A 23,791-nucleotide genomic window follows, 5' to 3' on the forward strand; every position below is an offset into this window, starting at 1 on the left:
TTTAGGCTATGTCTAAAGAAAAATAGATATTTAAAATAATACTGCCGGAGTGTTAATAGCTAGAATATTTATTGCGCCTTATTGGAACTTATTAATACAACTATTCGTTTTTGGTTTGTAAATTTACCTGCCATTATTATTTTTTATACATCTGTATATCTTGTAAATATTATTTACAACAAACGGTTTATTTGGCTCAACTTATATAATATTTACATAGAAATTTCATTTACACTTCTATTTTAGATTTGCTTAAAGTTTTTACTGTGCAAGTGCCAACGTTCCAAATCTTCCATTAGCCGTTCAGCTTTTTCTGTGAGAACTTCACGATACTCTTCTGCGTGTTCGTTGTCGGATGAATAAGAAAGTTTCATCTGAAATCAATTAACTTTCTCATATACGTTACAGACAATACCTGTGCAATCGGTCCAAACATGGGCAACATAAAGAGACCAGCAGTAACAAAATATTGACGGTAGGATTCTTTTAACTAAAACTAGAACATTGTTCAAATACCATGAACTACAAAACATTTACTTGCTCCAGTGAATATGGCGTCTCGTTGTCCTGAAGAGCTTCCAAGAAATACTCGTAGAATTGCTCCAAAAGCCTTTCCCAGTGTGCTTGACGATCTGCTCCAGAAAGTGTACAAAGAAGAAGTCTTACCAAATCTTCAGCTGGGTTTCCCATGTGAATGAGCTGCAATATTACAGAGATAAAAAACACAACTTTTTGGGGACTTACCTGGTAATCTATAACTTTGCTTACTAAAAATTTTCCCTCATTCTCTTCCCATAGAATATTCGCTGACCACAGATCTCCGTGCACCAAGACATCACGTTCGATACCTGACATAAAGATCTTATCTCTCAATAGTTTTCACTGATAGGTAAAATATATCCAAATTTGTGAAAGAAAACTCACCAATGTAACTGTTTAGGTTAATAGCTTTATCCAAATCTACGAGCTCAGTTCCATAAATCTCAACTTTGTCGACGCTTTCTTTTAATCGTTCCGGATTGATTTCACGAGTCTGCTTAAAATTATTTTGCATGCCTTCTTCACTGAATATTGTGTTTGACATCTTCTTCAAATCAAATCCAGCAATACTTTGTTTTTCCTGATCAGTCAAATGAAGACTTTCCGCTTGAAGTCTGGCAATCGATTTTAATACCTGTAAATAAATTGAGTTTTACTTGATAATCTGATTTAAAACTTACAGAGTGCAGCTCAAATGGTTTTACATTGTAATAGAGATGTCTTACAGTTACATCATCAACAGCTTCCATGCCCAATATTCCTTTTGTTTGGTTCTCAGAATCAAACTTTTTGTAAAAATAAATCTTTGGACTTAACAACTCATCATTCTTATTCCATTTCTTCGTAATTTTATACAAATTAACTTCTCTGTTATGAAAAAGTCGTGATTCATTCTCAAATAGGGCCATCAAATCAGCTTCATTTGCATCATTTATCACGTTCTGTTCGCTTTCTTTTAGTTTTTCAAGAAGACCAACGACATGGAGACATGATGTGATTTTCAGAATAAATTTCTTCGGGAGATTCTCATCTGTGATAGTCCACTCAGGCTCAACCAAAATCACACGACTCATAAATCCCTGAAATAAACGTCTTGTGAATATTTTAATAGTTTGAACTTACATTTCCATCTCCAACAACAGTATATTTTGTCTTCTCTCCAAGTCTTGCTTCAGTATTCATTTGATCTCTAATCAATTCTTGAACATCTTCCAGCTGAACATGGGTTTGAAATAAACCATCTCCATTTTGGATAAGAGTTTTAGATTCACTCATTCTTCTTAGTCGCAGGAAGAAAGTAAATTTAAGAGACAAGAAGCAGTTGCTTTTTATACCAATGATGAGTTCAGTGTGGTCTCTGCTATCAACGTTATCATACCATTCGGTTCATACGCTGAATTCAAGTCACAAGTTGAAAAAGTATTTCCTAATTGTAAGCATACCACCGCATTCTTTAATTAAATGACATCCCCGATAGTCTTATTGAGCTTTTGTATAATTATTTTTTTAGTAATAAACTACCATTTGACTTTAAAATTTTAACTTTCAATAAACATCTATTTTTTATAATTTTTAAAGGTTTTTTTTTATGTTTTCAAACCGTTCAAGCTCAAGAACGTCGTTTTAATTAGATTTAATTTATGAAACTGTACTTAATGAATATCTCAATTTTTTTTTCAATGTCAGAAGGCCATGTATCACATGAACTTACCACACCTGCACAATAGATAAGGTACACATTTTTTATGCTCAACATTCGGTATTTCTAGATTTATTAAACTGCGAACTGGTGATAACACATCACGTGTAAACTTTGCAAACAAGCGTATTCAAAGAATTAATTTTTGAAATCGTCCTATTTCCACTTTTTGATGATTTCTCTAGTGTACAAGTGCCGATGTTCCATGTCATTTAGAAGACGTTTTGTTTTCTCGGTCAAAATCTCTCGGTATTTTTTAACTTCATCTGGATCTGACATTTCAGCGAGTTTAACCTGGAAACCAAATATTTCTATTTAAAATAATTTGAAATTACCTCAGCAATGGGACCAAACATCGGTAACATGAGAAGACTTCCGGTCACAAAGTACAAACGATATGATTCTTTTAGCTGAAAAAAATAACATCAAATGTAATGTTTCAATATCAGTTAAAATATACCTGCTCAAGAGTATATGGAACATTTTTGTCTTCAAGAGCTTCTATGAAATATTCGTAAAATTGCTCTAGAAGCTTTTCCCAATATTTTTGTCTCTCGGAACCGGAGAGTGTAGAAATGAACAGGCGCACAAGATCTTCGGCTGGATTTCCCAAATGAATCGACTGGAAGATGTTCAACGGTTACAATGTTTTTGATTTTGAGGTTCAGAGTAGTTTTGAAATATTCGCAGTTGAACAAGAGTTTTGGGAATGAGAAAATTGTAGTTTTTGTTAGAATCGACGCCTAGCTACCTATTATTGAGTTATTTATTGTAGATACCTGATAATCAATAATTTTGTCGACACGGAATTCGTCTTTGTTCTCTTTCCACATTATATTAGCTGACCACAAATCACCATGCACCAAAACATTTTTCTTGATTCCTAAAACATTTTTATTCGCCATGATCAACATATTTTCTGCTGACCTAAATAATTGTTCAAGTTCTTCACCAAATCAAAATTAACCAGCTCAACGCCAAACACTGCAATTTTATCTGCAGCTTCAGATAGTTCTTCCTTGTTAATCTGGCGGACTTGTTCAAAAATACTGTTGAGCCCATTCTGGCTAAACATTTTTCCAACAATCTTTTCCAAGTCATATCCAGTAACACTTTCTTGCTCTCTTTTGTTCAACTTAAGACTTTCAGCTTGGAAAACGGCAAGAGATTTTAATATCTAAAAAAGTCCACTAACGAATTGTAAAATAAATGTGCATATATATGTTACCGAATGAAGTTCGTATGATTTTAAGTTTATATACAGATGTCTTGTGATTGCATTATCGACATATTCCATTGCAAAAAATCCTTTCGTCAAATTTTCAGAATCAAATTTCTTCGAAAAGAAAACTTTAGGGCTCATAAGTACATCATCCATATTCCATTTTCCAATAATTTCGTATAAATTCACTTCTCGGTTATGCAGACCTTGTGCTTCATATTCAAAAATTGACCATAAAGCAGATTCACTTTTATCTTGAAGATTCATTTGATCCAAAACATTGAGAACATGCATACAAGACGTGATTTTAAGAACAAAACGATTTGGGAGATGTTCACCGTGGACCGTCCAATCGGGTTCAACAAGAATCACGCGACTCATGAAACCCTGGAGAACAAAAATAATTTAAACTATTGAATAGCAGGCCCCATATTTGTCGCGAACTTAAATATGGGGCCTGCTATGTTTTATTTTCTAATTTTGGTTCAAAGATTGTAACGCTGGCCCAGACATCTGGGCCAGTTTTGGCTTTTTAACAGCATCCAGGTTTTGAAGTTCATCTTGTTTTTGTAATGTTTTAAACTTGTTTATGGAGTTGGTAAGAGTTGGTCAAAACTGGCCGAAATCGTTGCCAAGTCTTGGAAACCTTTTGCCCATAACTTGCCAGCATCTAAACGATGTTTAAAATTCTGTGCCAAAGTTGACCAAAACGTTGACGAAAAATGGCGAGGGTTAGGATAATTGTGAACGAATATTTTTTAATTAAAATATTATTTTGACCATTTTGGTATTTGAATTATTTGGATCATTTATTGTATTAAAAATATTATAAAACTTACATTTCCATCTCCAACGACTGTGAACTTTGTATTCTCTCCAAGTCTTGCTTCAGTATTCATTTGTTCTTTTATAACTTCTCGTAAATCTTCCAGATAAACATGAGTTTGAAATAAGCCATCTCCGTTTTTGAACAATGGTGAACCTTCATTTTTTTTCAATCATTTGCAATTCAGCAGACACAGTTGCAGCCACAATGAAAATTTTGAAAAGTGCCTTGAGGAGGTGCTCAACTTTAATAAGCACTTTTCGCAAACATGCAAAATGTTGCGAATTTGTATTCTTATCATAAACAATTATGTTTGTTGATATGAAACATTTTTGAAAGTGATGTTCGAAGTAAATAAATATTTGAAGCATCAATAAAGTTTCCTAAATATCTTGTTGACTTCCAATATAAAAATAACAACCGGACCTGTCATTGTGCACCTCTACATTATTTTACACAGAGTTCAAAAGTTCTATCAAAACTTCGATATGTTTTTTTCAAATCATCAAATTAAATGCCAACTATTCAAGTTACAAAAGATCAAACATCAATTCTCTCGATATTGTTTCCTTGCTTCTTCTCACTCATTCTTTCAAGCTTTCAACTGCTTCACCCCCGTTCCTCCCCCGATGAAGTGATCCGAAAAAAGGAGGAATTTCGTCGGATTAAAAATTCGATCCACGCGAAGTCCCTTCTCTAATTCTCCTATTCTACAATTCTCTTTGTTTGTGGATTAGCCTCAATACAGGTTAGAAATGAAGCGAGGGACGGATATTCTGCAACAAAGAAACTTTTTCCCATTCAACCAGGGGCTTCTTCCTTAATACTTGGTATTGATCATTACAGCTAACTTCTGACTGTAGCTAACTTTTGAAATATATATCAAATTCAATATTCGTTAGTTTCATAATTATACCAAGTATGCTAACTGCACTTATTTTACTTCAATTACTCATTCCACCGAGTTTTCAATTCATGTTCGGTGGTAGTGGTGGAGGAGGATGCGGATGTCCTTGTCCAGTTCCACCTCCCGTCCCGATTTGTGCTCCACAAACTATCTGTGCTCAACAAGCTCCGTGCTCATCTTCTTCATCATATTCACCATCATATTCTGCGTCATATGCTTCTGTTCCAGCTCCAGTTCCTTCGCCATTTTATCAAGTAAGTTGAAAAGTTGTTTGACGTTTTCGAAAACAAAACCGAGAATTTTTGACAACCTTACTAATGCAGACTGCTAAGTATCGCTTGGAATTTTCTTAGACTTTGTGCCTGCGTAGAAGGCGTGAGCATGTGAACACGTTCATTCTTACATAACTCCATAATTAATTTTCAGTCGGGTTGGTCGAATCCCATCCCTTCATATGCTTCTGCTCCAGCTCTTCCATCATATTCAACTGCATATTCCATGGCTCCTCCACCTCTTATCCTACCTTCGTCTCCTTCATACGTAGCTCCAGTATCTGCTCCATCATACTCTCTAACTCCATCCATTTCCATTCCTGGGCCATTTCCACCGGCACCTCTTTATGTGCCACCTGCACCACCAATGCCAATTGTGACTGATGGATATGATAAGTGAGTTTTATATAAGTTTTATACGAAATGTTCCGTGATATAGAATTTCAATCGTAACGTCTATTGCAACAACTCCATCGTATTTGCAAAGTGGTTATGCTCCAGCTACAGTAAGATTTAGATATAAAATATTACTTTAACTTTTCTTAAATTCCAGCTAGCATATGAAAAGCAGTATGATGAAGAGAGTAGTCTGGAAGGAATGGCACCACCTCCACCCCCTCCTCCGCCAATTGATATACCAAAGTGAGTACCGCTCAAAATGAAGCGTTCGAAAATCATGTTACGTAAGATATGCTCTTTTGAACTTTTTTTTCAAAATTATTCGAGTTGGAAGATCTACAGGAAATGACTTAATTCTAGAAACAATTGGAAAAATATGGAATAGTCGAATTAACTTTCAGTTTTTGGCTCACCACTAGAACTATCAAAAAAAAATTTTCAAACTTCCAGAGATGTCAAAACCTACGACTACCGCACTTCAGAAGTTGTAAGCCATTCGGAAAACTATAAACCAGCGTTTGTTCCAAGTGAGATTATAATTGTTGCTTTTATATTTCCCTTCATTATTTCCAGGTGCAAGTTATTTGGAAGATGTGTCAGAAGAAGGCCAATTAGTTGAAAAACAAGGGCATTGGTCTAAGGGATCAGATTCCCAGACTTCTTCAAAATATGGTCAATTTGAAAGTCGACATAATATTCTGAAACGAATGAAGACGGAGTCAATACCAAGAACCAATAACACTTGTAATTCAATAAAATTAGCAAATGTGATGATGAGAGCTATTGTGGATGATGTTTCTGTATCAAAGAGAATGATTCAACATGCCACAAAGTCAGCGTTCGATGGTGCCAAATTTGATGTATTTTGTGCAATTGGAGAGTTCAGTTATAGTATTCACTCCCGCAAGTATTGTGAAGTGACGAAGCAGGAGGTCACTTGTTTTGCTTTCCGATAATAATTGAATATCTAGATCCGATTTATGTTTTTTTCCTGCATATTTATTATATGTAATAAATAAGAAACACATTAACAATCAAATAATTGCACGATTCCCGGTTGTGAAAAAGCGAAAGAAGGAACAATTGAGGCTTGAGAATTTAATTATACACGAATTAGAAACAAAAGGCCAGGCGATAGAAAATAAGGCAGTAAACGTCAATTAATAAACTCCATGGAAAAAAATAAATTAAGGCTATTTAACAAATCACAACGGTTTGGAGAGATATCACATTTTTAATACATCGATAGGTTCGATTCCATCACAATAATTGTTTACCCATTTCTTGTAAATCATGAGGCAATAGTGCTCTGAACAAATTATCGAACATTTTGAGAGCATTCTGCAGAGTACTTGGAATTGATCGGGATAACCAAACATGTTGAAATTGGCCACGGACGCGTAGCATTCTAAAGAAAATCCGCATTATATTAACTACTATACGACAACTTTTTTCCAAACTTACGTATTAGCCAAATCAGTGCGAATTGCAGGTGGCAAGTTAATAACTCCTACACGTCCTGGTGAATACGGTAACCCTTCTTCGAAGCTTTTCTTCCGATCGATTGGTTGGCTTCCATAGACACACATATATTGACCAAGCTTGCTTACGAGAACCATCAATTCGGTAACCAGACGAATCTCTTCCAAAACTAGAGCGAGATCGTAACTATATGGTAAAAGTTTGCTGGTAGCGTCCAAGACAGATGAAGTTCGTTTCAACTCGATACGGGCTTTTTTGAACACGACAGGGGTTAATCGTTCCATATTCATATTTTCTGGATTCAAAATCATCTCAACAAAAACTGAAATTGGCATCTTCTTGTTTGCAGACATTCCGAAAAGTGTAGTTTCCGATGTAGATGAACTGTCAGCGTTTGGAGAACTACTACTGTTTGGCTTCCAGTATCCGTATGCATATTTTGTCAATTGATGCTCAACTTTGCCTAGAGTTTGAACTTGCTCAAATAGACTAACCATGTCTCTGAAAATAATATTGTTTTAATTCATTAATGATATTTTAAAATTTACCCGTCAAGGAGCATGTGATGTGCTGCGATAACAGGAAGCAAAAATGCATATTTCTTCATATCAGTTGAGCTATTATACGCAACACCAACAGATGCAAGAAGGGACATGTATGAAAGGGAAGGAGGCATAGCTTCACATCCAGTGGATAAGTCGCAAACCATCGATCCAAGAACAGTCTGGCGATCACTCAGTTTTGCTGCCAAAAGTGCTTTCTTGGCAACTGATTCAGGTGAAGCACACAAATATCCGTCGTCACCAGTCGAGAACTTAATTACAACAGAAACCCGAGGTGAAACATATCTTTCTACTTCAAATGGCCAAGTTCCTTCTACACACAACGTAACGAATGGAGGAAGTGTAGAGAGAAGAGGCCCATTCTTTTCATCAACATGTGTGGAGAGATAAATACGTGGAATACGGCGTTGAATCGATGTCAAAACTGGAAAAAAGAGTTGTTATTAAGACTCTTTTCCAGTTATCTCACGTTTCCTATCTGCAATCAAAAGACTGGCAAGATTTGGTCCAAAATGAACTACTTTGCATAATGGAAAGTCATCTAAAAATTGGTCGATGATAATTCTTGCTTGATCGCCCTCCAGATAATTTGATTGAGTATCAATTGACGGAACAAACTATAAATAAATGAATTGCAATTATTTTTTCCTCAAATAGTTTTAACTGACAGTTATGAACAACTCCTGGCACACTTGCATCATGTGGAACAGTTCCCGATTTGTATATGGCAGTTGATAACGATCAGTGGTTCTTACTTCAAAATTAACGAATAAATAATTGGCTTTACAAGATGATAATCGAGTTGCTAATTTTAGGATCTGAAATAGGTTGGCATTTATATGTGCAATGTTTGAAGAAAAACATACAGTGTCAGGATTGAGGATTCTACATCCTGAAAAGTCTTGATATACAGCTCTGAATGCTCGATCAGGTTGATCCCTAATAGTAAGTTCCTTGATTGTTCCGTCAGAGCTAATGTCAGTCAACTGTTTTGAAACACTATTCCCGTTGGAATGACTATGATCTCCACTAGCATGTCCATTGGTTCCATTAGACGAATTGGAAACTCCGTTGCTAACTCCAGACTGCTTATGTTGTGCAAATTTGTGCAGCCGAACAATTTGTACGAACGTTGCAAATGCGTGACGGATTCCAGCATAATCAGATCCAACAACTTCGACTCCTCTGATTGCATCGATTGTAAGTGTATATGAGCCAGAAGGACGTCCATCTTCAAACACTCCACATGTCACCTTTCCTTCCAATGAAGATGTTTCGTGATCTGCCAACCGATGTCCTGTAAGATGAGCTAGAATGGTGTTGAGTGAATAGTTCGGAGAAACATTACCTCTGTATTCTATATCGACTCCTACACTGATCAAAAGTGGCTTGCTGAGTTCTATAATTTGCATTACTTGTCGAGGATTGGCACTCGAACAATCATCAAAGTAGACTTTAAGTTTCCCGTCTTTCGGGAATTCAAAGTTCCGAGCAGAATGGGGCTTTATGGAAATAAGTTTTGGTTGAGGCCAAAGAAGATCTGTCCAAGAGTCGATTTCACCTTCAATGTACTTATCGTACTTGACGGAATCGTTGAAAATTTGGGTATTCAGAGTTTCTGTGCATGAAATCAAAGACATTCGATCGTCCATGTCATCAACTGATCTATGATGTCTAACATCTCTAGCTATTTGATCCATGCTGAGAAGTGATAGAAGAGATGGATTGTGAGTTTCAGCAAGTGCAAAAGCATCTTGATCCTTTTTTGTTTTGAGTGCAGGATTTGCTCCGGAAGAAAGTAGAAGTTTCACAATTTCTGGATCTGCTTTTCTCAGAATAGCAGTATGAAGAGGAGTCTCGTCTTTCGAATTTGCAAGATCAACAGTGGCGCCATTTGTGAGCAATGCTTTTACAACTTCCAATGTAGCAAAATCAGCAGCCCAATTTAAAAGTGTATTCTTTGTTTGTGGCGTGTCGAACGAATCAACGTGTACTCCGGCACGAATAAGTTGGCATAGACGTTCAGTTCTGAAAAATTATTTATTTCTGTTTGGTCAAGATGGAGAAATTCGCTAAAGATGAATTGGCACGTATCAACTCGTTTCCCGAAAGACGTAACAAGTGGCCACTGCTGATGCAGGTATTTTTTGGATTTTATATGTATGCTAATGTTTAAAAAAAACAATTTAAGACACAGATGACAACAGGCCCTGGCAGCAGCACACCTGGATTTTTCCCCCAACCACGTGCTCGTGATGATTCTAATATTGATGATGTGCCCTTGAAAAGCACCTACGTGGCGAAAATTCTTCAAGATCGTCAAGATGTAAAGACTGGTTAATTGATTAAAATGAATATTTCTTACTTGTTCATGTTAATTGACTGCAAAGCTTCTCGGACGAATGACAACCGAACATTTTCTGATTTGCAGCATTGATAGGCTGTTTTACCATCCAAGTTTTGTACACATGGATTTACACCTCCGGAAAGCAAAGAAGCTACACTATCAGCAGCATCTAAAACTGTTATCTTGCTTAAAATCAAAATCTCAAAATATTACCTAGCTCAACAGCTTTATGAAGTAGTGTTCCTTCCTTGCAGCAAAGTTTATCGACTTGAACGTGAAAGTCCGGTTGGTTCTCTGTAGTTTAACATATTGTTACAGTATACTTTTATTGAAACTTACTCATTTGTGACAAGATTGAGCAAATCACGTCCACTCGGCCGCTCTCAAGGCACTGCAAAAGTACCGGAGCGGCTTCTTCTTTTTCACCCATGTCGCTGAAATTATAGATTTTTTGAGGTCGAATTCGTGTTAAATACAGGGTTAAAAGATGATCGACTAACACGTTCGAATCGTCGTAAAAATCACAGCAACACAATGATTGGTAATACAAAACGATTTAGCATACAAAAATCTGGAGAAGCAGACAAAATCCACGAAGATCGCAACAAACACGACAGCAGCGGAATTTGACCTTTCAAAAAAAAATAAACGTGAAATTGATTTTTTCCATAATGGAAATTATTATATTCGGGGGAATTTAAGATATATTTCAAACTGTGATTTCACAAAAACTATTCAATAAAAATCTTTGAATTTTGTTTCAGTTTCTCAAAAAAGTACGAAGATATCAATCGTATTTCAAAACCTACGTTAACTTTCCAAACTTGTTTCAAGAAAAATTTCAATAAGAATTGTATAAAAATGTTTTCAGTATTATAGAACAAATATTCATAAACACGTTACCGAAACAAAAATCTTTGGGAATTTGCAACAAACAACTGGAAAGAGTTACCAAAAGTTGGCAAAAATTGGAAAAAATTGAAAAAAGTTGGTTGAGAAGTGGGTTAATTTGGCTGGTAAGTGACCACCAATTGCAGTGTTCCCGGCCTATGGTTTAACTAATATTCACGGCCACGTAGCATTTGACATGTTGTGGGCCTCCTCCACAAGATGAGACGGCAGAGAAACATACGGTCTCTGCGTCTCTCACTCCTACATCTGATCTCATTTATTTTGCACATATTGATCTACCGTCCGGCTCTAGTATGTAGACATTTTTGTTGAACCTTTTGAAGTATAAGACATATAAAAATGTCTGTATACAAAAGAGTAATTTAAAGGATAAATATCAACTCCAGTCGACAATGTAGTACTAAGTTAACTCAGTACTACATTGTCGATTTTTGAAGGTTTTTTGAATTTAAAAAAAGTTGGCTTAAAGTGAAAAGCGGCTAATGGAAAAACTTATTAGTTGAGTTAAAAGAGAGAAATTTCGGTCCAAAGATTACGCTGGCTACTACAGTACCCTCTTTACTGAAGAGCTGATAACTACATAACAAAATGTTCAGTTTGAAATGATTAATATTTCTTTAGTTGACAATATTTTTCTAACCTGTAAGACAGACTAGTTGCATGTCCCCAAAAGCTACATTGATTAGAAAGTCAAATAACAGTTCATGAAATACTTTTTTTAAAAGTTAGAAGAAAGTATTCACAAAATTGTTAGATATCTCATATAAAATAAGTTCCCAATTGAAATATCAATTTCAGGTTTCAGGACTTAGTGGTATAGCCGGTTTAAGATGGCCAACTTGGAAATGTCAAAATCCCCATAATTTTTTGTATATAGAAATGTAGTTCTTGTTAGTAAAAATTGTTTTAAATCTGCTTGTCATAATATTTGGTTAATAAAATTGTTGTATCTTTAAAGATAACGGAGATTGTAAGGTTTTAATTAAGGGTGGCATGTAAAACCACAGCCATCAAGTTATGGTCGTATCTTTTTATTGAGAAGAGATATCAAAAAACTCTCAACTTAAGAAATGTCTGTCTTTTTGTAATGCTCATTTTGTCAGTTTATCATTAGTCTCTATCTCAAACATGAACAGAGTTATATATGCTCAAAATCTATGAAGTGCATCCACTTTCTACAATCAAGGCTATAGCTGCTACAGTCTACCGTATCATCGATTTCTGCTCAAATTTAAGAACTCCTGTTGAAAACAACGGCAAGGTGGCCAGCAAGCAAACCGCGAGAGAGTTGGTACATTTCTTGTGAAGGAGACCGTGTACAGATTCCACGTCGCGCTGGCCGAGCCTTTGAGGACTAGTAATACGGTGGAGTGTCGTTAGCGCGCTCTGTTTAGCAAACATTTTTCATTTATTTTTAGGGTTTTCAAGAGAACATTTCAATAGTTTTCATCTGTTTTTTTTTGTATTTTTAACATTAGTTGTTTCAATTTTTTTCAGAAATGAAGGTAGTTCTTCAACGAGTTACTCGAGCTGCAGTCACCGTAGGTGATGAAGTGGTAAGAATATATTAACCGTTATTGTTTAAAATATCATAATCAGGTAGGTTCCATTGGAAGAGGTCTGTGTGTGCTTGTCGGAGTTCATCGAGATGACACGGAAGAGGATATGAAGTATATCATTAGGAAAATTTTGAATCTACGAGTTTTCCCTGCTTCGGAACAAAAACCATGGGATAAATCAGTTATGGATCTCGATTTAGAAGTGCTGTCTGTCAGTCAGTTCACCCTTTACGGTCAGTTTAAAGTGAGTTTTGTCTAATATACTTAAACAAAACTATTCATATTATTTCGTTTTTTAGGGAAATAAACTGGACTTTCATACCGCAATGGCCCCAACAGAAGCTTCAAAATTTTATGCTTCTTTTCTTGAAGCCATGAAAAAAGCTTACAAAGCTGATAAGATTCAGGACGGCAAATTTGCAGCAATGATGAGCGTCGATATTGTAAATGACGGACCTGTTACAGTTACTTTTGATAGTAAAGAAAAATAATAAAAATTTGTTTTACTACTGTTGAATTTTGTACAATTTTGTTCATACAGCGGTTTGATTCCGTCATCATATCTTAATTATTTTCATATATTTATATTCTCTGGCAAAACCTCATATTACGTATACCTTAAATGCGAGTTTTCAATATCTTACGCACATTGGTCTCACCACGCAGACGACGACTTACTGTAACTTTTGTCGATTTATGGATTTTGCATTAAATTTTGATTATATAAATCGTAACAGAAATTTTTCCTTTAATTTGAAAATTATGAGGCAAATGTGGCCCTTAATTTGACACCAGTTACAGTAACCCGATATCAGCGTGGCGAAACCCATACGCTGAGTTTTCCTCTAACAATAGTTTTTTCTTATTTCTAATGTAAATCTCATTAAAAACTGAAAAAAAAACTTGGAAAAACGTCTCCATTTCAGTTTGTCTGATAGCAAATCGAGTTCACTGAAATCTCTTAACCCAAATGGGGAGTGCCTCTAAAATCGAGGAAGATCTGTGCAGGATATGCCTTCAGATTTATTCGATGCGCCTTTAAAACTATTGTTATTTTGATTGAGAAAATTTTTTTTCTTTCTCTTAAATATTTTTCTATCAGTTTTGATGTGTTCTGTAGCTTTTTTTCTAATTAATGGAGAAACTTAGCGTAATTTTAATCGATTTGACAAAAGATGTGCGCAACTTTATGCAAGATTTTTTTCACTTTGCGCAGGACTTCATCGAGTCTGTTCAGGAGTTTCACTCTACTTATTATTTCTCGCAGAGTTTCTTTTCTTCAATTGCTATAATTTGTTTTTAAGATGTCGTTCGAGAAACTGCAAAAGGAATTGCACGAAGCTATCGAAGGAGTAAACCGATACAATCCGGAAAATGTTGCCGACTTGGCTGCCTGCGTTCAAGCTATGGTCAATGAAAACAAGTACGATAAAGATATCGTTTTGACCATTCTCAAGCTCTACCAGCTTAACCCGGAGAAGTAAGTATTCAAGAAGATTAATAAATTTCAAAGAGAATTTTTCACAGGTACGACGAGGCTGTTGTTCGACAAGTTTTGCTCAAGACGTTGATGGTTTTGCCATCGAGTGATTTCGCTCTCGCCAAGTGTCTCATCGACACCAACAGACTCGGATCTCAAGAACTTCGCAGAATCTTTGATCTTGGAGCTGTGCTCGAATCTTGCAACTTCGCTGTTTTCTGGAAATTGGTGAAGGGGGCGTATAAAGTGAGTTTTTACACTTTTCAAAGAATAGATTTATCTAATATTGAAACAAGTGAGCTTTTCAAAATCAAACCTTGTTTTGTGTGCATCTGAAACTCAGTATTTATTTCAATGCTGAATCTATTTATTTTTGGAATATTCTTTAATTTCGGCGTACGACTAATCAATTTTTAAAATTTCAGCCAACAACGAACCCAAATGAACCCTTCAAAGTTCCTGGCGAAGTCCCAAAAATGATCAAGCCAATGGTCGGATTCGAGGATGCTGTCAAGCACTGTCAGTTAAATATTATTTTTATTGCTTGACAATTTCAATACCAAGTTTTCAGATGCTTGTCGCGTCATCAGTGTTACGTTCCAAAAAATCGAAAAGAAAATGTTGAGCCGTCTTCTCGGCGGAGCCAGTGACAAGGAAGTTACCGCACTGGCACAATCATTCGGATGGGAAGCCAAGGAAAATGGAGATGTTTTCTTTGTTGCAAATCACGAAGGAACTATCAAAACAAGAAATATCGACGAGAAAATTCAATTCCCACGTGAGTATTATGCGTATTAGGTTTTTCAAACGATTTAAAAAATGTCCTAATAATCGAAGAACAAATTTAAAATGCCTAGTAAAATCTCAAGTGCATCTATCATTTTCAGATGTCGCCGATCTTCTGACCAGCATTCAACCCCCGTTGACTCTTTAATATCAATTATCACTGTCATTCAAATTATAATACCCTTGTTTCTGTTGTTCGGTTTTCCCCCGTTTCTATTCCCTTTCCTATTTATATTTCCTTTATGTTTTCATGAACTTTATTCAATATTCACTTTTACCCGCATTTTATGCATATAATATTTAACATGGATCTTCTTTTAGCGTCAAGTCTCCGTCGTTGCTCCGATGACTCTCAAACCGTCAGGTGCTCTGACTACCCATTCAGGCCACCCGCCAAAATAGATCTTCCCATTGTAACCAGATCGTGTCAAAGCCCACCAAACCATTGCCGATCGAAGTGACGTGGAACAGTATATAATCTGAAGAATATGATCTAGCGAGAAATATTATCATAATTTCAAAAGATTTTAGCATGTCTTCTCGAAGACGCATGGATTCATCCAGATTGGTCTCGACGCGCAAATAAGTTTATGGTACTTCTTTAATTTTGCATTTTTCAATGAAATTATCTTGTTTACAGGGTGGGCCAAAAGTATGGTAACACGTTTGCAGCTCTATAACTTTACTAGTGAAGAGAGTTATTACATCAATTTGTACAAGTTTTGTTCTCCATAAAATACTGACCAGATGAACGTTTTGAATTTTCAAAATGTTCCCATCCGCATCGCTGCAGGCCTTCAGAACTTTTGAGATCACGACCTTTATGGCACGCAAGTCGGCATTCTGCGGTTTTTCTACATTTTTCTCGAGGAATCCATCAAGTGTCTTACAAGTTTTATAGTTCAAAGAATGCTCTTGGTCTAGAGATTCTTTAAAAACAAAAATCCAAATAATTTCTATCACGGTATTTCTGTCATGGACTGCGGCAGTAGGTTAAGTCTTGAATGGCATAGTCGCCAGAAAGATGGATGTGAGCGGCGAGTAGCAGTATGCAGAAAAATTCATTTTAGTATTTTTCGAGACGTTTTGACCTGACTTTCCAGAATTTTTTTAGAAAATTGAGCTCGGATAATTTTGTGGGTCGTTACGCCTTGCGAAACCAAAAAAACTGAGTAAATTTCGCAAAGTTGAATTCATGAAAAATTCAAAGGTTCTTGCTAGGCGCCAGTGTCGACACAGAAAATTTTTATATGCTACAAAAACAATCAAAAACGCTTCTTCACTTCTTTAACTTAAAATTTAACATAAAAATCATACATCTGAAAATTATTGGCGTGCGTGGGAGGTGTGTTTGTGTGGGAAGTGCCGCGTGCCAAATTACCGTTTTTTCGAGGCAATCTATCCCATGCTCACATTTCCCATGCACACATTTCCCATGCTGACACTTTCTCCCGTGCACACAAAATTCCCATGCTTACGCCCAGTAGTTCGAGTACTCCCATGCCTACAATTAATTTTTCTCCTTTTTTTCCGTTCCCATGCTGACATTCCCATACATACATTTTCTCCCGTGCATACAAAATATTCTGATGCTTACATCCAGTAGTCGAAGTACTCCTATGCCTACAACTCATTTTTCCCTTTTTTTTCGTTCCCATGCTGACATTCCCATACATACATTTTCTCCCGTGCATACAAAATATTCTGATGCTTACATCCAGTAGTCGAAGTACTCCTATGCCTACAACTCATTTTTCCCATTTTTTTCGTTCCCATGCTGACATTCCCATACATACATTTTCTCCCGTGCATACAAAATTCCCATGCTTACATCCAGTAGTCGAACGTTCCCATGCCGACATTCCCACACATACATTTGTTCCCATACTTACAAAAATGTATTCCCATGCCGACATGGAGCATTTTTGTGCTCCAGAAGAGCACAAAGTCAATTTTTTTGCTCATTTTCATTGTATTAGGCTTACTTGACAGCTTTCAGTTACAACTGATCGCTTTTTTTTCAAAATGCATTAGTTCTCGATTATGAACAAGGAATCGAAGAAAAATGGGGATGACTGCCTATAGAGTAAAATTTTTTTTTGCTCAAAAAAAATTTTTTTTTTTGAAAATTTTTTTTCTCTCTATTTTGTAGGATATAATTAATTCGGTGAATTCCACAACTTCAAATGTTCATATTGCTGTTTCCGTGCAGTAATGAGTTTCGCAGTGTCTTAGGAACATTCCATTTTTTGTTGCATTTTGTAGGAATTCGGAGCTATCTTATAATTTCTACAAATTAGAAAATCCATTTCACATTATTTCATGTAACTTGAACCTATTGCTTCAAAAATAGCACAGAACGAATGTTGATTCTGTTTCTTTCATTAAAAAATGTGCTACTGTGCATTTTTTCCCACTTCTACGACTTTAAAGGCGCGCGAATTTTCGCGCAATAATCTCGCCACGCGCATCCCATTGATTTGTTGAGCGCTGGCGAGACCAATGACGGGACCATTTTGTATAAATGCGCGCGCCTTTAAAGTCGTAGAAGTGGGAAAAAATGCACAGTAGCACATTTTTTAATGAAAGAAACAGAATCAACATTCGTTCTGTGCTATTTTTGAAGCAATAGGTTCAAGTTACATGAAATAATGTGAAATGGATTTTCTAATTTGTAGAAATTATAAGATAGCTCCGAATTCCTACAAAATGCAACAAAAAATGGAATGTTCCTAAGACACTGCGAAACTCATAACTGCACGGAAACAGCAATATGAACATTTGAAGTTGTGAATTCACCGAATTAATTATATCCTACAAAATAGAGAGAAAAAAATTTTTCAAAAAAAAATTTTTTTTTGTGCAAAAAAAAATTTTACTCTATAGGCAGTCATCCCCATTTTTCTTCGATTCCTTGTTCATAATCGAGAACTAATGCATTTTGAAAAAAAAAGCGATCAGTTGTAACTGAAAGCTGTCAAGTAAGCCTAATACAATGAAAATGAGCAAAAAAATTGACTTTGTGCTCTTCTGGAGCACAAAACTGTTCCATGTCGGCATGGGAATACATTTTTGTAAGTATGGGAACAAATGTATGTATGGGAATGTCAGCATAGGAACGAAAAAAAATGGAAAAAATGAGGTGTATGCATAGGAGTACTTCGACTACTGGATGTAAGCATGGGAATTTTGTATGCACCGGAAAAATGTATGTATGAGAATGTCAGCATGGGAACGGAAAAAAGGGAAAAAATGAGTTGTAGGCATGGGAGTACTCGAACTACTGGGCGTAAGCATGGGAATATTTTGTATGCACGGGAGAAAATGTCAGCATGGGAAATGTGTGCATGGGAAATGTGAGCATGGGATAGATTGCCTTTTTTCGAAAGGGTTCGCCAAATTGTCGAGGTGATAAAGATCGCACCTTATTGGGAAACATTACAAATTTTGAGTCAAATTGAAGGAAATTTATTCAGCTATCAGTATTCGATAGAAGAATGTACGTATGACGTGGCAGTCGCGCGAAAAGCTCATGTAAAAGAGCGCTTCATGTGTTACCATACTTTTGGCCCACCCTGTATAGAATCCTCTGGTTTTCTTTTCATTTTTTTTTGATAAAAATTAGTTTTAAAAGTACCATAAACTTTTTTCGCACCGAGACCCATCTGAATAAATTTGTGTGCTTTTAAGAAGGCTTGTCAAAATTTTGTGAAATTACGATATAACATACCACAGGTTTCCTCAATGATAATGCATTATTATTAAAAAGTCCTTTCAAATGATCTGCATCCTTCCACTGCCCAACAGCCCAATCGTATACTGCATCCACTGGAATATTCCGTGCTCCTTTTATATGTCCATACAATGCTCCTTGAGCAGTTCCCAAGAATTCATCTTTTGTCTGTGCATCCACTACATCAAAATTGTCAATTTCAGAATTTAGAAGAACATCATCATACGTTATAATTACAGAATCATTCCATGAAGCAAGAAAATCTCCTTGTCTTGGTTTTCTTGGAGCATCTCCTTGCTCCGTTTTATATTGTCCACTTCTTGCTTGATGAGTTTTCCATCCCAAATATCCACCCGAAAGCAGCGAAACTTTTTGATGTCCGAATAATTTGAAAATCCAAACAGTATAAGAACTCCAAATCATTTGTCCTCTATCATATACTATGACGTGACAATCATTATCAATTCCCTGAGATCTTGCGAATCGTTGAAATTGAAGTGGATGTACTGGAACGCCAGCATGACTAAGATTTGAATGGAAAATGAGGCGGGCTGATTCAATATGATCAACAGAGAATGCGTCACGACTTTTCGCTTCATCCCCGCTCGCAGCTTCTAGTATACAAATCTTTCGTTTTGTAATCAAAAGAGTCAACAAATGGTTTGGTGTCATTTCCATATCGGATCTTTTAGAAAGAAGACTTGATTCCATTGATGGGCGAGGCTGAAAATTCAAAACTCTATATATCTTAGCATAAAATAAGTGGTTTTTATAAGTTTTCTAGTGATGATAAATACTCCTTTTAATTTAAAAACATTAAGTCAGTTTTAAAGAAGACCTTTTCCAGTTACAATTTCGATAATAGTACCCTTTTCAATAATAAACCACCATTTTGAATATTTATATTTCAAACAAACACTTACCAAACCGTACGATTCTTTTTGGAAAGTATTTGAGGATGAGACAAAAAAGAAGAATGATAGAATTGTTGCAAGTATGAATACTGCAAGTAGGGTTACTGTAGCTGAGACGCATGCAATTTTCCATCGTTTTGATGTGCTCTGAAATCTTAACTAATTATAGAACATGGTTTTAGTTGTGTACTGATATACTTTTAATTAACTTGCTTTGGCTAGCTATTATTTTGATACTTCAGATTCATTTAATAATTATTATAATTTAGAATACATTAAAGAAATCTGCTCTCGAAGCTTCATTTTAATTTTTAAAGAGTCACCTTATTGATTGTTCTCGAAGTATATTTTGTGAAACTATCACCCATGAATGGAGTTGATTTAAGAGTGAACACTTGCATTGGATTGTCACACATTTTTACAAATGGCTTGGATTCACTAATCAGCTGTCCTATGATTCACAAGTGCCCACTCTTGACACCAATTCTTCTTTTTTTCCACTAATTTTCCCTTTTCATAAGGTTTTCATTTTCATTTTCACTTCCTGTCATTATCTATGAATTTTCAATTGAATTGACCGGATTTTGCATAATAATCATGTCTCTCCTTTTTTTAAAGTTCATTTCAACAACCTAATCAATGTTCTTGATTGATTACAAGTGTTAATGGGGGTGATAAGGATCAGAAGTAGTACTTAGTCCTTGAAGAAAAAGACATGAAAAAGCAACTGACTACTCACATTTTTTGGGTTATGAATGGCAATATGGGTGGGTGTCATCGGCGGTGGGATCGGTGGAGGGGTCGCCATCATCGGAACTTTTTTAGCCTGGAATTTATTAGTAGGATATATGAAAAAACCTCATGGTGATAACATCTAACAAGAAATATAAATTTCTAAACGGTTTTTTAAATACTAGAAACATAATCTTCGTATTGGTTTATTTCAAATATCAGCGCACAATTTTCTAAAAATTTGTGCAAATTTTATACATAAAGCTAGAAAAACTTTCCAAAGTGAATCTCTGAATGTTTAAAAAAATTTCTAAAGTGAAAACTTGAACTTCTTAATGTGTTTTTGAAATTACCAAAGTAATACAACCCGTGCACTTTTGGTGAATTCAGACAAATATAGGATATGTAATTTTGAGGAAAAAATAATTTTTACAGGTAACTGTTAATTTATTATGAGGAGTTTGAACAACTTAAAAGGTAGTATATTTTGGAGTACATTTGACATTTATAATCTTCTGGAGACAACTTTTTTATGGTTGCAATAACCAGCTCGTCATGTATGAACTAACTAAATTTTTTAAAAATTTGTATGATATATCTAAAAATTAATCGCTTTTCATGAACTCACCATGCGTCTCTCGGATCTTCTAACTCTTCCAAGTTCATCATAAAAATAATCTGGATCCTCATATTCTTTTCCATCAACCTCTTCAACTGTGTTATAGACATCCTCTACAGTTTTCGTTTCATATTCTTTTGGCCGAACTCCAACTGACCACTTTTGCATAGTTTTCTGAAAGAGTTTGTGGTAATTTGAAAGTTAACCTAGATAGTTAGAGATTTGAGAGAAAAATGTAAAAAGTGTCATTTAGGGAATAAGACAAGTGAATCAGCTACAAAAATCTAATCGTTTAGGTTGACCGACCGGAGAAACGAAGGGGCTGACTGTTTTGTGTTCCAAGGCCGTTTCGGCTTACCTTTTCACCTACATTTTTCACCGCTCACTTCTCCTGTTTCGAATCACTATTTCGGAAATGGGCATACCTCATCTCGCTCATTCTCTCATTTTTTCTCTCCTTATCCTCCTCTTTTAGGTTGATGCGCAACTTTCCGCGCCTTGAAACAGATCTGGTATTTGGCGCGGATAGTTTGAGGAGGAAAAAGGCGGTAAAAGGGCAAAACCGTTTAAGTCAATTCAGGGAAATCATTTTTATTGCGCGAAAATGGATTGGCAAACACTAAAATAAGAGTGATAAGTGATGAAAGGACAAATGCAGAAAGGAACGGCGGAATGGCAGAAGACAACAAACTGGACTTTCCAGTTTAAATAAGATGAACGGAAACACTGACATAATATAGGGTGAGAAATAGGAATAAAAGATATCAACTTCCATTAAGGACGAATTCAAATCTGGCATCGTGCCAAGTAGATTGTTCAGGGAGAAGTCGTCGTTCCAAAATGTTAATCTTATCTTTTTGATCTACTGTGATTAGTGTATGGCAGCGGGTCCCATACCTGGAAGTAAACGAATAATATGAAAAACCTATAAACTCTACACAAATTTTGTTTATGAAAAATATTATTATCATTGGAGTGGCAAAGTTTTGTCGCTTTTGAATACAAATAGTTAAACTCATAGGTGCGTTGCAATTGCCGTTTGATTAAAATAACCTCGGCAATTCTGACAAGTGCCTGGAACTTCAGTTTTAGACAATTCCAAATTTGTTGGAAATTCCGACCTGAGGATATACCTAGCTTTTAAATTTGGGATACAATATACAAGGGATCTTATTTTATATTCTAGAATAATGAAAATTATCAACTCACATTCTTGTTCCCTCTGGATATTTAATAAATATCGCAGAGAGTGGACGATTGTACTCTTCTACATTCTGTGTTTGATACTGTAGCTGAGCATCTGGATACCATTGTGTCGTATTTTTTGCAATCGAAAGTAACTTCTCAAAAATTTGATCAACACTGAATTGGTCACTATTTTCAAGGTGTTCTCTCAGAAGTTTTTTGCCTTGGACTGCCTTTTGATACGGTTTTGTAGGTGGACTATTTGAGACGACATGGTACTCTGAACATTTTTCAATATTTAGCAAAAAAGTTTGATAACAAACCATCCTTCAGTTGACAAACTTCAATTTCGTCCACTTGTTGATTGGCCAACGTTCGAACTTCATACAAACCGGTGGAGTTTCTGAAAATGAATTATTGGATCACAACTGTATGTGTTGCTCGTGATTTCTGCCCCTAGTTTTGCTCAAAACATTTATCGCAACTTTGTAGAGGCACGAAACATCGTTTTAAAGACATATGCTGTTTTTCTGAGGCGGTCGAGAAAAGTGTCAATTTCCAAGAAATTTACTATAAGATGAGGAAGGTGATAAGTTATAATGAAACTGCATAAAAATTTAGATCATAATAAAGTGTGTTGCAAATATATCCCCGTTTTGCATGACGTTTGAGATAATAGTTCCCAAACCAGAAAAAAAACAAGAGCAAAATTCTTGTTTCTTTTTCTCGTCATTCCCTAATATAAAATTTACTTTTCAACTGCAACTAATTGAAAACCATTGTATTTTGATGCACATTTCTTCAATGACTCTATCATTTTCGAAGTATCATTAGCATTCAAAAACTCGTTCACTATTCCTCCTCTACTTGGTGCATGTAAGTTCTTTGACTCTTGAGTTTGTGTAATTGAAAGCATCATTCCAATTCTTCCATTCTCATTCAGTCCTAACCATGTTCCACGTGCATTTTCTTGTTTATCAACGCCTGAAAAAGCAATTTTTTTCAAATTGATAACTTTTTTTTTTTTTGGGAAAAACAACTAACCACTCAATATTCCATCATGCCAATGCATTTCCTTTGTTGGCCGAAGAAGTTGCTCATCTCGATTATTTAAAAGAATAAGCTTGTATTTGTCAAGTGAAGATTTTGCAGTTTTGATAAATGTTATACACATTTTGTACGAGAGACACAAAGAGAGAAAGAGAAACTTTTGAATGACCACAAAATTGCGTCATATGTTTTTATCTATGTCAAACAATAACATTGTATGTATGTATTTATGTTTCTTCATTTACACATAATCACTGATTAATTGAGGAATTTGAAGCAATTAAAAGAAAAATAAACAAATGTTCCAATTGAGCTAAAACAAAAAGTTTCATGAAGCTTTGATAAATGAGTTCTTGTTTTTTGTCTTTTTTGTGATCCTTGCATGTTGCACCGGTCTGTTCATTTGGTTAATAAGAGTTAGTTAAAGAAGTGTCCGACACCTTTTTTTGAAAAGTGATATCAGTCAATTATGACAGGAACATATCAGATCAGTATTTGAAAACCCTTCCTGGTTCTCGATGGAAAGGACATACGGCTACAATTGATACTTTGTGCAGACAGTTT

At 35.6% G+C, this 23,791-nt stretch overlaps 10 protein-coding genes and 2 non-coding genes across 13 annotated transcripts; 7 read left to right on the forward strand and 5 right to left on the reverse strand.

Annotated features, from left to right (window-relative positions):
* Window positions 1-171: 171 nt before the first annotated feature.
* Window positions 172-1,878, reverse strand: T16G1.4 (CHK kinase-like domain-containing protein). The gene is made up of 7 exons (NM_073835.5): window positions 1,663-1,878; window positions 1,221-1,619; window positions 925-1,174; window positions 745-848; window positions 538-699; window positions 416-490; window positions 172-374 (listed from the first exon to the last, which is right to left on the reverse strand). Exons 1-7 carry the CDS (start codon window positions 1,813-1,815, stop codon window positions 243-245), a joined length of 1,275 nt encoding a protein of 424 aa, NP_506236.2. The 5' UTR covers window positions 1,816-1,878; the 3' UTR covers window positions 172-242.
* Window positions 1,879-2,302: 424 nt separating this feature from the next.
* On the reverse strand, window positions 2,303-4,360 carry T16G1.3 (CHK kinase-like domain-containing protein; the record flags this gene model as incomplete). Its single annotated transcript, NM_073836.3, has 7 exons — window positions 2,303-2,533; window positions 2,575-2,649; window positions 2,700-2,861; window positions 3,019-3,122; window positions 3,167-3,416; window positions 3,468-3,848; window positions 4,301-4,360. 7 exons carry the CDS (start codon window positions 4,358-4,360, stop codon window positions 2,396-2,398), a joined length of 1,170 nt encoding a protein of 389 aa, NP_506237.2. The 3' UTR covers window positions 2,303-2,395.
* Window positions 3,746-3,851, forward strand: T16G1.16. The gene has a single exon (NR_069830.1). It is a non-coding gene; the product is annotated as an Unclassified non-coding RNA T16G1.16 (non-coding RNA).
* A 745-nt stretch (window positions 4,361-5,105) lies between the features above and the next one.
* grl-2 (Ground-like domain-containing protein) lies at window positions 5,106-6,889 on the forward strand. Its single transcript, NM_073837.5, has 6 exons — window positions 5,106-5,448; window positions 5,621-5,862; window positions 5,906-5,972; window positions 6,020-6,108; window positions 6,316-6,392; window positions 6,439-6,889. The coding sequence occupies exons 1-6, from the start codon at window positions 5,209-5,211 to the stop codon at window positions 6,819-6,821; spliced, it is 1,098 nt and encodes a 365-aa protein (NP_506238.1). The 5' UTR covers window positions 5,106-5,208; the 3' UTR covers window positions 6,822-6,889.
* T16G1.9 (EIF3k) lies at window positions 6,829-10,893 on the reverse strand. The gene is made up of 11 exons (NM_073838.5): window positions 10,758-10,893; window positions 10,597-10,691; window positions 10,471-10,551; window positions 10,276-10,426; window positions 9,259-9,938; window positions 8,777-9,207; window positions 8,579-8,728; window positions 8,380-8,527; window positions 7,896-8,334; window positions 7,330-7,848; window positions 6,829-7,273 (listed from the first exon to the last, which is right to left on the reverse strand). Exons 2-11 carry the CDS (start codon window positions 10,685-10,687, stop codon window positions 7,126-7,128), a joined length of 2,838 nt encoding a protein of 945 aa, NP_506239.1. The 5' UTR covers window positions 10,688-10,691; window positions 10,758-10,893; the 3' UTR covers window positions 6,829-7,125.
* On the forward strand, window positions 9,938-10,279 carry T16G1.13 (uncharacterized protein). Its single transcript, NM_001269541.2, has 2 exons — window positions 9,938-10,050; window positions 10,102-10,279. Exons 1-2 carry the CDS (start codon window positions 9,970-9,972, stop codon window positions 10,249-10,251), a joined length of 231 nt encoding a protein of 76 aa, NP_001256470.1. The 5' UTR covers window positions 9,938-9,969; the 3' UTR covers window positions 10,252-10,279.
* A 441-nt stretch (window positions 10,894-11,334) lies between the features above and the next one.
* Window positions 11,335-12,126, forward strand: T16G1.18 (uncharacterized protein). Its single transcript, NM_001269542.2, has 2 exons — window positions 11,335-11,460; window positions 11,968-12,126. Exons 1-2 carry the CDS (start codon window positions 11,368-11,370, stop codon window positions 12,052-12,054), a joined length of 180 nt encoding a protein of 59 aa, NP_001256471.1. The 5' UTR covers window positions 11,335-11,367; the 3' UTR covers window positions 12,055-12,126.
* A 540-nt stretch (window positions 12,127-12,666) lies between these two features.
* On the forward strand, window positions 12,667-13,239 carry pqn-68 (D-aminoacyl-tRNA deacylase). Of its 2 annotated transcripts, none has more exons than NM_001047703.2 (3): window positions 12,667-12,725; window positions 12,769-12,972; window positions 13,028-13,239. In NM_001047703.2, the coding sequence occupies exons 1-3, from the start codon at window positions 12,669-12,671 to the stop codon at window positions 13,217-13,219; spliced, it is 453 nt and encodes a 150-aa protein (NP_001041168.1). In that variant the 5' UTR covers window positions 12,667-12,668; the 3' UTR covers window positions 13,220-13,239. The 2 variants fall into 2 exon arrangements, 1 of the variants encoding a protein (NP_001041168.1); NR_003175.1 differs by having other exon boundaries at window positions 12,669-12,725; window positions 12,773-12,972; window positions 13,028-13,219.
* Window positions 13,240-14,032: 793 nt separating this feature from the next.
* On the forward strand, window positions 14,033-15,260 carry eif-3.K (Eukaryotic translation initiation factor 3 subunit K; the record flags this gene model as incomplete). The annotated part of the gene is made up of 5 exons (NM_073840.8): window positions 14,033-14,208; window positions 14,256-14,454; window positions 14,634-14,727; window positions 14,780-14,986; window positions 15,096-15,260. 5 exons carry the CDS (start codon window positions 14,033-14,035, stop codon window positions 15,140-15,142), a joined length of 723 nt encoding a protein of 240 aa, NP_506241.1. The 3' UTR covers window positions 15,143-15,260.
* Window positions 15,241-21,166, reverse strand: mpst-7 (Rhodanese domain-containing protein). Its single transcript, NM_073841.5, has 5 exons — window positions 21,002-21,166; window positions 20,381-20,467; window positions 19,651-19,788; window positions 18,725-19,450; window positions 15,241-15,473 (listed from the first exon to the last, which is right to left on the reverse strand). Exons 1-5 carry the CDS (start codon window positions 21,158-21,160, stop codon window positions 15,318-15,320), a joined length of 1,266 nt encoding a protein of 421 aa, NP_506242.2. The 5' UTR covers window positions 21,161-21,166; the 3' UTR covers window positions 15,241-15,317.
* A 204-nt stretch (window positions 21,167-21,370) lies between these two features.
* R186.9 lies at window positions 21,371-21,515 on the forward strand. Its single transcript, NR_069831.1, has one exon. It is a non-coding gene; the product is annotated as an Unclassified non-coding RNA R186.9 (non-coding RNA).
* Window positions 21,505-23,374, reverse strand: hrg-9 (Transport and Golgi organization protein 2 homolog). Its single transcript, NM_073842.4, has 5 exons — window positions 23,222-23,374; window positions 22,930-23,161; window positions 22,501-22,580; window positions 22,202-22,457; window positions 21,505-21,889 (listed from the first exon to the last, which is right to left on the reverse strand). Exons 1-5 carry the CDS (start codon window positions 23,349-23,351, stop codon window positions 21,757-21,759), a joined length of 831 nt encoding a protein of 276 aa, NP_506243.1. The 5' UTR covers window positions 23,352-23,374; the 3' UTR covers window positions 21,505-21,756.
* Between the last annotated feature and the right edge of the window lie 417 nt (window positions 23,375-23,791).

The sequence above is a fragment of the Caenorhabditis elegans genome, chromosome V (assembly GCF_000002985.6).
Source record: "Caenorhabditis elegans chromosome V".
NCBI classification, from domain to species: domain Eukaryota; kingdom Metazoa; phylum Nematoda; class Chromadorea; order Rhabditida; family Rhabditidae; genus Caenorhabditis; species Caenorhabditis elegans.